This window comes from Petaurus breviceps, unplaced genomic scaffold (genome assembly GCF_028583685.1).
Source record: "Petaurus breviceps papuanus isolate PSGF00001 unplaced genomic scaffold, PetGlider_PUasm1.0 178, whole genome shotgun sequence".
Taxonomy (NCBI): Eukaryota; Metazoa; Chordata; class Mammalia; order Diprotodontia; family Petauridae; genus Petaurus; species Petaurus breviceps.
This window is the reverse complement of record NW_027185777.1, coordinates 9,434,095-9,446,760: the sequence shown is the minus strand read 5'-3', so window position 1 is coordinate 9,446,760 and position 12,666 is coordinate 9,434,095. Positions and strand designations below refer to the sequence as shown.

Here is a 12,666-nt window from a genome sequence, read left to right as displayed (position 1 = left end):
ATCAAATTCCTTTTATGAGTTATCTTTTCCCTATAGAATATAAGATCCTTGAGAATAGAGACTGATATTCTTTCTTCTTTAATTTTATGCCCAACACACAGCACAGGGCACTTAAGTGTAAGTACTTAAGCAAAAGCTTAGTGATTTAACTAATGACCCCTGATAGGTCACTTTAACCTGAGCCTTGATTCTTCATCAGTAAAATAAAGAAAATAATTCCTGTAGTATTTGTGTCTTAGGGTTGATACATGATTCAAATAACAAACTTTATATAAAATACTTTATAAATCTTAAAATTAAAGTGCCATATAAAGTGTCAGATGTTATTATTATTTATAAAGTCCAGAAAAAAATTAAGTAGTTACATTTCAATAAGACTTAAGAAAATGCAGGGCTAAACAGCACTCCTACGTAGTAGGCACCAAAAATCTTTGTCTGGTATTAGGTTGTCTTAAAATCAGACAGAGACTTCTGGGACATCTAAATGTGTAGCATGAGCATCATAATCCTAGTAGGAAGAGCCCCTTTTAGAGATGAGGAAACAAAGGTTCAGGGAGCTGAAGTGATTCCCTCCAAATTATACAACAAAGTATAAGAAGCGGATCACAGGCTCATAGGTTTATCAGTTTATAGCTGGAAGAGATGCCAGAAGTGGAGCCCAATCGCTACACTTTACAATCATCCTAGGGCCACAGAGAGGCTAGGTGACTTGTCCAAGGTAGTTAGTAATAGAATTAGGATGTGAACCACGTGTGTGCTGGAGCCAGCTCATACCAGCTCCCAGAGTACATTGCTAAAATTAAAGCATGAGCATCTGCTCCTCAGAAACTAGCAAATATTACAAATCAGGGCTTGGTTTGTTTATTTGTTTTATTATCTAGACTTAAGAAAGTGATGGAGAAAGTGTTTATACAGATTAGAATTAAAATTGTGTTGTTGGTACTTTTTTCCCCTGGAGATCTGGTTGTTCGATTTTTTGCCCTAGAGACTTGGTCTTTAAACATTTACCAGCACACTCCTGGTGAGAGTCAGGTCTTGTAACGCTGGATCCAGCATTCCTTCCACAGTACCACACTGCCTTCTGCCCAGGTTCATACTGGTCATTTGTAGCAGGTGAAGACCTAGGATTCTTAGCAAGCTGAAAGCTTCCAACCTACGAGTATGAGCACCTTAAAGTGCTATATTTGGAGCGGCGAGGTGGCACAGTGAATAGAGCACCAGCCCTGGAGTCAGGAGGACCTGAGTTCAAATCCAGCCTCAGACATTTAACACTTACTAGCTGTGTGATCTTGGTCAAGTCACTTAACCCCAATTGCCCTCCAAAAAAAAAGTGCTAAATGTGTTTTTTTTTTACTATCTACTATTAGATTTTTTAAAAATGATAATCATATGATTATTTTAATTCAGTCAGGTACTCTTTAACATATGCACACCATGATTTGTTAAGTGGAAGACACTCCAAGTAAGCTCACAAAATATGTGGCATATTCTTGGGGAATTGATCATACCATGAAAGGTTGTATCTATTACATGGAGAACTAGCTAGAATGAGAACCAGATTCTCCTTGTGTGCAATCTCCTCACAGACAGGATCTAGTCAGAGATGGCCAACATGACTGGCCATTTCTGGTTAATTTTTTATGTAAATCCACTCATTTCTGTTAGCGCCCTTTTGTAAACTGCTGTACATTCCTCTTTAGGAGCTAACTGGAGGAGGCTGACATTTGGATCTGGGTGAATCTGACTTATGTCCACCTACCCTAAATAACCATGCACAAGGGGCTGAGCAGAAAAAGGAGAGAACATTGTACATGGCTTGGTTTGAGGCAAGCTTTGGTTACTGCAAGACACCTATTAATAAGCATCCTCTTACTTTTCCCTTCATCACGACGCAGTCTTCCTGCCTGTTGTTGGCATGACTTGGCTCTCCAGGAAGCCATTTAGTGAAGGTTACAGGGGTCGCATCACTCCATTCGAAATACATTTGAATCCTGAGATCATTCAACCCAATCCACAGTGTATCTGAGTCCACTAAATAAAAAGAAAAAAAAATACACAGAGACACATTATCATACAAGTTTGGGGGGGGGGGGTTGGGAATTGCTTCCTAGATGGTAAGAAGGGCACTAGGCAATTGTGACTTTCTGCTTTATCACCATCAGGCTTACCCTTTTATGGGCCCTATTGATGTCATCATATAGGATCAACTTGAGCATAGATTCTGTAGAGAGGTCTCAAACCTCCTCTACATTCAATGTTGTCAGTCTATCCACATTGAATTACAAAAGTGAAACTTAGCAGTCAGGTTTAGTCAAGCAATTATAGATCCTATTTTCTATGGATAGCAATAACTAAACAAACATATACTTGGTAAATAAATTGAATTGTCAACCCTTCATCTTACAAAGTTATTTTTGGTATAAATGATTGATTGAAACCTTTCTATTCATGAAACATTGTGCCCAGTTCCCCACCCTCATGACTGCAAGTTATACCCTACTTATACAGATATATGACAAACCATTTCTAAATCGTCTGATTTGTGTTTTGAAAAACACTAAAAAATTCACCAATTCCAGAGTTAGAAGGATCCTCAGGGTTGATCTAGTTCATCCTATACCTAAAAGAGGCTCTCTTTAAGAAAGTATCCCACAAATGGTCATCCAACCTTTGCTTGGAGACCAAGTGAAGGTCTCATATTCTGGTTTGTGTGTGTATATACACATGCATATATACACATACATGTATATGTATACACACTATGATATGATATATGATGGTATATTATATTCCCATTATCTCTCAAGAAATCCCATTCCATTTTTGGATAGCTACAATTGCTCATAAGCTTTTCCTTACATCAGGCCCAAATTTGCTCCCTTGCAACTTCTATTGCTACTAGTTCTCACCCTCTGGAACCAGGCAGAAGAACACTCCCTCTTCCATGAAATAGCCCTGCAGATACATGAAGAGTTCTATCTCCAACTCCTTCTGCCTCCCCCCCTGCCATGTCTTCTCTTCCTTGGGCTACATATTTCCATTTCCTTCAACTGATCCTAATATGGCAGGAACTTGAGGTCATTCGCCATCTTGGTTGCCCTCTTCTAGACAACTTGTCAATATCTTTTCCGTGTGATAGACCGATGTACTTTCTAAAATGGATGCTCTTAATACAACCCACATGCCAGATGTCGTTTTGTCATTGTAGAGTACAGAAGGACTATCGTTTCCTCAGTCATGGACACTCAATCCAGTATGAGTCCACTAGATTTTTTTGGTTACCATATCCTAACTCTACCTGTATGCCCCTTTGGGAGATGGAAGATACAAAGGCCTAGCATGCTGTGGTCCATGGGGTCATGAAGAGTCAGACACAACTAAACAACTGAACAACAACAATCCCTATTTTACTCATACTATCATCAGATCTTTTTCACATAAACATCTCCCTGTTCTATTTGTGAGATGGATTTCACACATGGAAGAATTTATACTTATCCCTAAGGAGTATTAGATTTGACCCAATATCTGGCTTATCAAAATCTTTCAGAATTCTAAATTCATCCCCCAATTCATTAAATATCCCTCCCAGCTTTGACTCATGTGCATATTTGGGAAGTGAGCCAACCATGCCTTATTCTAAGTCCTTGATCAAAATGATTAACAGCTCAGGACTAAGCACAGATTCCCTGAGACATACCACTAGAGACTACCTGGCAAGAAGACATTGAACCATTAATGACAACCCTTTGGGTCTGGACATTCAACTTGTTTCAAATCCACCTAACTGCAATATTACTTTGGCCACATCCCCTTGCTTTTCCCCCATAATAGTGGCATTTATGACATGGAGTAGTAGCACTAATGTCTTCAAATAAAGAGTTTAAGTTATCCCAAAAAATCTATTATTTCAGTGATAGTGCTATATTCAAGGCACTTTAATTTTTGTGATAAAATTGACTGATATATGAGACATATAAGTTGAAGAGGTAGGTTATACCTTGACTATTGTCATTGAACTGTTAGTCAACGAAATCGATAGAAGTCTGATTGCTGATTTCCTGTCTGCAAGTAGTCTTGGAGGGTATCTGGTGGAAAGTTTTTGGGTTTTGTTTTTAGATCACAAGAATAATACATTATTTTAGGAAAATGAAATAGCTTCCCTTGAATTAACAAAAGATGAAGCTGTGAATTCGTCCAAACAGTTTGGAAAGCAATATGGAATTATGTTAAGGATATTATTAAACATCCACACCCTTTGATCCAGACCTCCCACTGCTAAGTATATACCCTAAGGAGGTTCAAGTCAGAAAGGTCTAACACACACTAAAATATTTATAGTAGTGCTTTTTTTGTAGTAGCAAAGGACTAGAAACAAAGAAGCATCTCACTGTTGGAGGACAAGTTAAACAAGCTGTAATATATGAATGTAATGAAATATTTCTGCACCTTGAAAAATGACAAATATAAAGTATAGAGTGAATCTTGGAATGATATATATGAAGTAATACAAAGGGTAGAAACAAATCTAGAATGTGTGTACAATACATATATGCACATATATGTATGTGTGTATGTATGCATGTATGTATATGTGTGTATATATGTGTGTATATACATATGTATAATATATATGGAAGGCAAAAGGAATTAGGAAACAAAGGTGTGTAGAAACAACATATGTCAATTTTTAAAAGCAGCAAAAATGAATGACTCAAAGTTTAAGCACATCTCATGCAGTCCTGCATGAGATGAAAGAAATCACAGCCATTTTTCTTTGGATTTCTTTAGGTGTATTTTTAGAGTTTGTCTGTAATGTTTGTAGGGATCTGGGTCCCTCCAGGTCCTAAGATAACATCATCTAACTCTGCCTTCAGTTCAGGCATTTCCCAAAAGGAAAGTAACAGTAGACCCTGAAAAGTATGTTAATTTTCTAGAGATTCCATCATGAGCTATGCATATGTCAAAGTAGCCATGTGTGGGTTTAATTTGATCATTTTCATCTTGGAAATAAAATCACTTGCCAGAAGATTGCAAAGATATTGTCAGGGAGAGTGAGGAAAAGTTGGTTAGATCCTGAAAATGTTCAAAGACTTCTCCATTTCAGTGTTTCCTTCAGTGGTTTTAGCCCTTCCGCTAAATGCCGATGAACTTTATTTTTGGAGAAGTCCATTGTTGGCCCAAGGCCAATAGCAGCAGGTGTTTCCAGTGTTCTGAAACATGAATGACAGAATTTCATTTGGAAGAGGGGTGCACAGTTCTTTCCTTAGCTGCTCTGGAAAGGATTGTAAACCAGCAGACTCCGAGCCCACTGCTAAGCATTTTGGGTGCCAGATTTTTCCAGTAGATGCTGCCACTGACAGTTCAGTTGTGCAGGGGATAGAACCCTAGATTTGGAGTCAGGTAGACCTAAGTTCAAATCCTCCTTCAGTTACTTACTAACTGGGTGATACTGGGAAAATTATTTATCTTAGCCTCGAGTTCTTCATTTGTTAAATTAAAATTTAGGGATGAGGTAAAAAATGAAATAATGCACAAAGTGTTTTAAATATCTTACAATGCTTTAGAAGGCTACCTATTATTGTGATTGATCTTAAGCCATAGTCCCTCAGCAGTAATGGGGGAACTGAGGACTTTGTTGTAAAATGTCCTCATGAAAGTGTCCATTCCTCTACCACTGATACTTACCTTTTCTAATTTTATTAAAAGTAGACAATGAATATCTATAGAGTGATTAGAGCATCATTATCATTAATATCACTATATTTCCCTCTCTATGTAATTTAAATATATATTCAATGGTTAATATAAAAATGATTACATCAACAATCTAAAAAATTCTAAAAGACATTTGTTTTTAACTGTTGTAACTATTTCTTTCAGATATCTCTTCAAACTCCAGTCACTTTAGATAAATGCCCATCAATAAAGTAAAAAAGTATGGAGTATCTTCTAGAGAAAATTAGTTAATTCTTAAGAAGAATTTTAAAATAACTAATAGTTGCATCCTCTGTCTCTCTGTTACCCCCTTTTATGACTCTCTCCAACTATCTCAGCTTTAACTGCCATCTCCTTAACTTCTGGTTACTTTTTCTAATCTCCTAACTTGTTCCATAGTTATGCATCAGGAAGGGGCTGGCCTCTGCCATGATCATGACTCATTTCCTCTTCTTCTTGATGGAAACAGATGACTTACACAGCTATGATTCAGAAGACTTATCATTCATAGCTTGAGGGCTATGACTTGTGGCTGTAGGTACTGAATGAGTTTCTGGTCTCATTAATTTTCAGGATTATGAGACACTTGAGCTGGAAGGGCCCTCAGAGACCATTTACATCAATCCATACCCCATAAGGAATTCCCATTTCAATATGATCCTCCAATCTTTTCTTGAGCATCTCCCATGAGGATAAACCCACAACCTTCTAAGACAGCCCATTTCACTTACCACTAGCTCTACTTTTTTTGGAAGTTCTTCATGAAATCAAGTCTAAATTTACCTCTCAGCAACTTCCATCCATTGCTCCTACTTTTAGCATTTGGCACCAAACAAAACAAGTCTAAATCTTCTTATACATAGAAGTCTTTCAAATATTTAAAGAAAGTGATTGTATTTCCTACTAAGTCTTCTTTCTTTCAGGCTAAACATTCCCAGTTCCTTTAACTAGTAGTCCTCATATGGTATGAAGTCAAAGCCCTTCCCCATGCTGGCTAGCCTCCCAAAGACTCTTTCCAACTTATTCATGTCCTTCCTAAAAAGTGAACTGAACATAATATTCAAGAAGTGTTCAGAGCAGAGAAGTACAATGGGACAATTGTCATCACTGGAGACTATCCCTATCTCAATACAGACAAAAAATGCATTAGCTTTTTTTGACTACTATATCCTGCTGTTAACTCATATTAATTTTGCATTACACTAAACTCCCAGATAATATTACAAACTATTTTCTCATCATGTTTTCCCTAGTTTATATTTTCTTTTCACCACTGAAAGTCACTTTGTTAAATTTAGTTAAATATTCGAGTCCATCAAGGCCTCTTTTGATACCTGATTATCATTAAGGGTATGAGAAACCTCTCAGAGCTTTAAGTCATCTGAAAATTTCATAAGCATGCCATTGCTGCCTTTATTCAAGTAATCCATACAATCATACAATGCCAATGAGACACTCTACTAGAGACTTCTTGCCAAGCTGACATTGAACCACTGACTCCTCTTAGAAAAAGTTCACTCAACCACTTATGACTCCTTTCAATTATGCTGTGTTCTAGTCCACATTTCTCCATCTTCTTTCAATAATAATATAAGAAACTTTATCAAATGCTTTGCTAAAATGAATGGCATCTACAACATTACCCCGATCTACCAGTAGAGGAGCTGTGTCAAAAAAAAGGAAATAAGGGGGTGGCCAGGTAGCACAGCAAGTAAGAGCACCGGCTCCAGTGTTGGGATGACCTGGGGATCAAATCCGGGCTCAGATACTTAGCACCACACCCAGAAATAACTGGCCGTGTAACCTTGAGCAAGTTACTTAAGCCCAATTGCTTTAAAAAAAAATAGGAAATAAGGTTAGTCTAGCATGACTTGTTCTTGAAGATGTGTTTCTGTCAGCTCACTGTGATCACCATTTCCTTTTCTAGACATTTACTCTCTCTTCTAATGATTCATTCTAGAATTTTGCCATGAATCAAAGTCCACTTCACTGGCCCATAGCTTGCATTATCTTTTCTCTGTTGTTGTTGAGCCATAGCGGTAATGTCTGATTCTCCAGGACCCCATTTGGGGTTTTCTTGGCAGAGATACCATAGGGGTTCACCATTTCCTTCTCCAGCTCATTTTACAGATAAGGAAACTGAGGCAAACAGGGTTAAGTGACTTGCCCAGGTTAGTAGTTCTCTGAGGCTGAATTTGAACTTGGGAAGATGAGTCTTCCTGATTCCAAGCCCAGATAGCCACTGCATCACCTAGCTGTTCTCTTTTAAAAAAAATAAACATTTGCTTTTCTCCAGTCTTTTGATACTTCCACCAATCTCCACAATTTTTCAAAGGTTACATAGTATTCCTGAGCAATAATATTTAACAATTATTTGGGTACCAGTGACTGAAGTTCATTTGGGTGAATTTGAATTCCTCAAAGACTTCAGAACAAGCAATCTTAATTGCTCTAACCTGTGTTGATTATATTCATCTTTAAAAATCTTTAAATTATTTTATTTGGAAAATGTTCTATATCTTTCTGCCATTCTGAACCTAAAAACTAGGCTAAAGTATTAATGTGTGGGTACACACACACACACACACTTCCTTTTAAACCCATTCTTTGAAACATCTTCTCTCATTGCTGAGAAATAAAAAAATGATGACAAAAATTAAAAAAAAATTTCTGGCAAGTTAATTTGTGGACTTTGCCTGTGAAACTTTATAATAAATAAATACATATGTATATATATATGATTAATTGAGCCTTAAATACATGTGCATGAATGAAAAACATGTTATAATGTACATTTTTAGCATATGTAATATGTATGTTACCCTAGAACTTGAAAACACCTAGAAGAGTGAAATGTAGCTGAAAAACAGAAAATATTTGATAAGTGGATTTTACACTAAAAAGGAAAATAAATCTTTCTTTTTGGTTACTTTTCTCATGCCTGAATTTTTGCTATATTGTAAATTTGCCATTTTTTAAAATCCATACCCTTGATTTCCTTTGGGTACAGAATTCCCATTAAGCAAAGTCCCTCCACTAAAGCCAATCAGCAACTATTCAGCAATTTATGGTCTTAAAGAATTGCCTGGGGACACTGAAGAGTTAAACAGATTTCCAGGATAACATTTCCAGTTAGTATGTGTCTGATGCAACACTGGAACCCAGGTCATTTGGACTCTAAGATTCCATTCTCTATGCCATGCAGCATCTCACTATAGATACTATTTAGTTGTACATACAAGAACTCCTGGAATGGAAACTCCTTCTACCCACTTAAATCACAATTCTTATATAATACAAATACAATAATAACACAAATTCTTATCCCTTTCTACCTTCTTCTGTCCCTTCTCCTTTCCCTTCTCTTTCCCCCATCTATAATCTAGTTGTAATTTAGTCATTTCAGGCATGTACAACTCTTTGAGACCCCATTTGGGCTTTTCTTGGCAAAGATACTAGAATGATTTGCCATTTCCTTCTCCAGCACATTTTACAGATGTGGAAACTGAGGCAAACAGGGTTATATGACTTGCCCAGGGTCACACAGCTAGTAAGTGTCTGAAGTCAGACTTGCACTCAGGAGGATGACTCCAGGTGCAGTGGCTGTATCTACTAGGCCACCTAAATGCTAAGGACTAGTTTTAGGTCCATCTAAGTTCCATAACTTACAGATGGTCACACAGCAAAATATCAAAAAGGAGATCTAAATTCAGATTTTCCTGATTCAAAACCAAACACTCTATCTATTATGCACACTGCTTCTACTTACACTAAAAAGTCTTAGTATTTCCTAATTGTATAACAATATCTGTAATTGCATCCTAAGGGAGAAGGCAGTGGAAGAGGAGAATGTACTTGTGTGAATTCTTACCATATCCCAGCTGGGAAAAAATGAAGTCAAATTCCTCTATACTATGGATACTCGCCAAATCTCCTCCTTCCTTTCTGCAGGCACGTAAAGCATCTCTTTGTATTTTGAGTTCCCTATTAATTTTGTAACAGTGACCTGCATATGGCCACCACTGGCTTGGGCAGGAGACAGGAACATCACTTTCTAGAAAATTTTAAAAAATAGGTTTGAGATCAAACAAGAGAAAGATTTAAGTGAATAATCATAATCACAATTTCATACATTTTGTACATTATATATAGCTTTGTGGAAGCAAATCAAAATGAGAACCAAAAATGAAAATCCCTTTTAATTTTGTGGCTCATGAGGTGGTTTTTTTGCAGGTTAAAAAAAAAGAACTCAGGGGGGCCAGGTGGCACAGTGATTAAGAGCGCTGGCCCCAGAGTCGGGAGACCTGGGATCGGTTCCAGCTTCAGATACTTGGCACCCACACAAAAATAACTGGCCGTGTAACCTTGAGCAAGTTACTTAACCACGATTGCTAAAATAAATAAATAAATAAAGATAAAAAAGAACTCTATCCTTTACATTCAGTGAAGTCTAATTTGAAATCCATAGAAATCTTGTTTACTAAATTTTGTTGTTGTTGTTGAGTACACCTCTTTGTGACCCAATTTGGGCTTTTCTTGGCAAAGATATTGGGATGGTTTGCCATTTCCTTCTCCAGCTCATTTTACTAATGAGGAAACTGAGGCAAACAAGATAAAATTATTTGTTCAGGGTCACACAGCAAAAAAGTGTCTGAGACCAGATTTGAAATCAAGAATATGAGTTTTCTCTACTTCAAGTCCAGCACTCTATCTAATGTACTGCCTAGCTGCCCTTTTGCTAAATAGTCAACAACAAACATTTTCATAGCTCCTAATTCAGTAATGGCCACTGGGAAGCTAGAGACACTTTACTTGTTCTCAGGGAGATTATCACCTACCTGAAAATCCAGGACAAAGAAAAGAATAAACAACAATATAACATATCTTATGCTTAGTGCTAAATATTTGAAGAACTCAAATAAATGTTATAGGACCTGAGTTCAACAGAGGAATTAAGCTAACTTTAAGTGGGATTTGAGCTGAAGTATGAACAAAGGTTAGGTTTTTAACAAGAAAGAAAGAAAGAGAGAGGAGTGGGGAGAAATATGGGAAGGAGGAAGAAAAGCAGAAGGAGAAGGGGATAGGGAAGGGAAGCAATGCAAAGACCCAACCTCACTAAATTTGTATCTCTATCAACCCCTGACAATTTCTACATACAGTAGACAATGTTTGTAGAATTGATGAGTGAGTGAGCTGATGAATGAATGAATGAATGAGTGAATGAAAATGCTACCTTATATTATTATGCATCTTTTAATTTATATGTCCTGTCTCTCCAACCAGAATATCCAGTCCGCAGAGCTTGTTTTAGGATTCTCTGTATTTCCAACACCTGGCAGTGTGCTCTGTATACAGTAGTCCAGATTAAATGTTTGATCATGATTATGATGGACTATGTAACATATTAATCCCTACTAAAACACATCATTTTCTTTTTATCAAATGCTTCTCAAAGCTACATATACTTGAAAGGAATTTAATGCAACTTTGGAGCCCTCTTGTGGAAAACATTAACTTCATCACTTAAAACAACACAAATGGAAAGGACATGTCTGTTTGTAGGAAATACTTAAAAGTATTCATTGAGAAGTAAAAGAAATCCACAACTTCAGGGCATGCAGCCACACAGCTAACAATGACTTGAAGCAGGATTCAAACTCAGGTCTTCCTGATTTTGAGGCCAAGCTACTTATTCACTATGCATAGTGCACATTGTTAAATTATCCTTGGATCAGGGATATAGATTTGAAAGGCATCTTAGAGACTGAGTCTAATTCACTCATTTTACAGAAGAGTAAACTAAGGTGCAGGGAGGTTAAATAATTTGTCTTGATCAGAAATCTAGTCTGTGTCTGAGTCAGGATTTGAACTCAGTTCTTCCTGTCTTCAAGATCAGTGCCTCAGCCATCATACCACCCAGGCAAAATGAAAGAAAAGAAAGATGAAGCAATTCTCAAAGAAAAATATTCTCATGAAGCAGATGAGTCATCAAAGCCAGTGTCAGAATTTTAGCAAATGAAAGAAAATGACAGAAAAAACAAACAAGAAATTCTATGTCACTAGAGATGTACAACAGATATGAGAGATCTGGAGGATGGTGATTCCAAAGTTTATGCAAAAAATATAGTATCCCACATACTGAGGAGAATATATAAATATATAGTTATCCCTTCCACATTGCAACTTTCCCCATCATCGTTTCAATATATCACGGGTTGGCATAAGAAATTAAATGGGAATTTGGGGGGAGTTTTGTTGGTAGTCACAGATAACACACAAGGGCTGGCGGATAACATATAACCTATGACCAAGTACTTAACACAAATTTTACAATAAGATAATATAAAAAACCCACAAAAGAAAAAAGAAAAGTCAGACCTTCTCTGGTATGAAGGGAAGGCCAAAAAATTTTACATTGATTTTCCAGATCATGGGGGTGTCATACCCCAGACCCCTACAATGTGGAAGGAATAACTGTGTGTATGTGTATATAGGTGTGTGTGCGCAAACACAATACACATATACATATGTGTGTACATATGTATACACATGTGCACATATGTATTTATATATATACTTTTTTTCTTGTAATATATGAGGAATCACTGTTATATAGCCAGCAATGATAAGAATGTTGTTATTATAAAGGAAAAAGAAATGGGTAAGTTGAATTGAGGGTTTGTACTTGACCCTGTGCTATTTAAGATTTTTATCAATGACTTGAATAAAATTATACTTGGCATGTAATCAAAAGGATGTATAAAGGGAAGAGAGCTAATGAAGACACTGGCTGCTGGAGTGAATATTTATTCGATAGATTCTAAGATAAGGTATAATGATAATAAAGTGAAATCATACACTTGGAACAAAAATCATTGTCCCAAGTATATGACAAGGGAGGCATGCTTAGAGAGCATTTTGTCTGGAAAAACAAAAACATGGTGGAAT

At 36.8% G+C, this 12,666-nt stretch overlaps 1 protein-coding gene across 2 annotated transcripts in view; it reads right to left on the bottom strand.

Moving 5' to 3' along the window:
• Positions 1-12,666, bottom strand: part of MRC1 (mannose receptor C-type 1) — a 127,812-nt gene that overhangs the window by 52,147 nt on the left and 62,999 nt on the right. For both annotated transcript variants that reach the window (XM_069086266.1, XM_069086267.1), the window contains exons 7-8: positions 9,590-9,772; positions 1,874-2,031 (exon numbers count right to left, since the gene is read on the bottom strand). In XM_069086266.1, the coding sequence (XP_068942367.1) occupies positions 1,874-2,031; positions 9,590-9,772 (341 nt within the window). The remainder of the gene's footprint in view (positions 1-1,873; positions 2,032-9,589; positions 9,773-12,666) is intronic.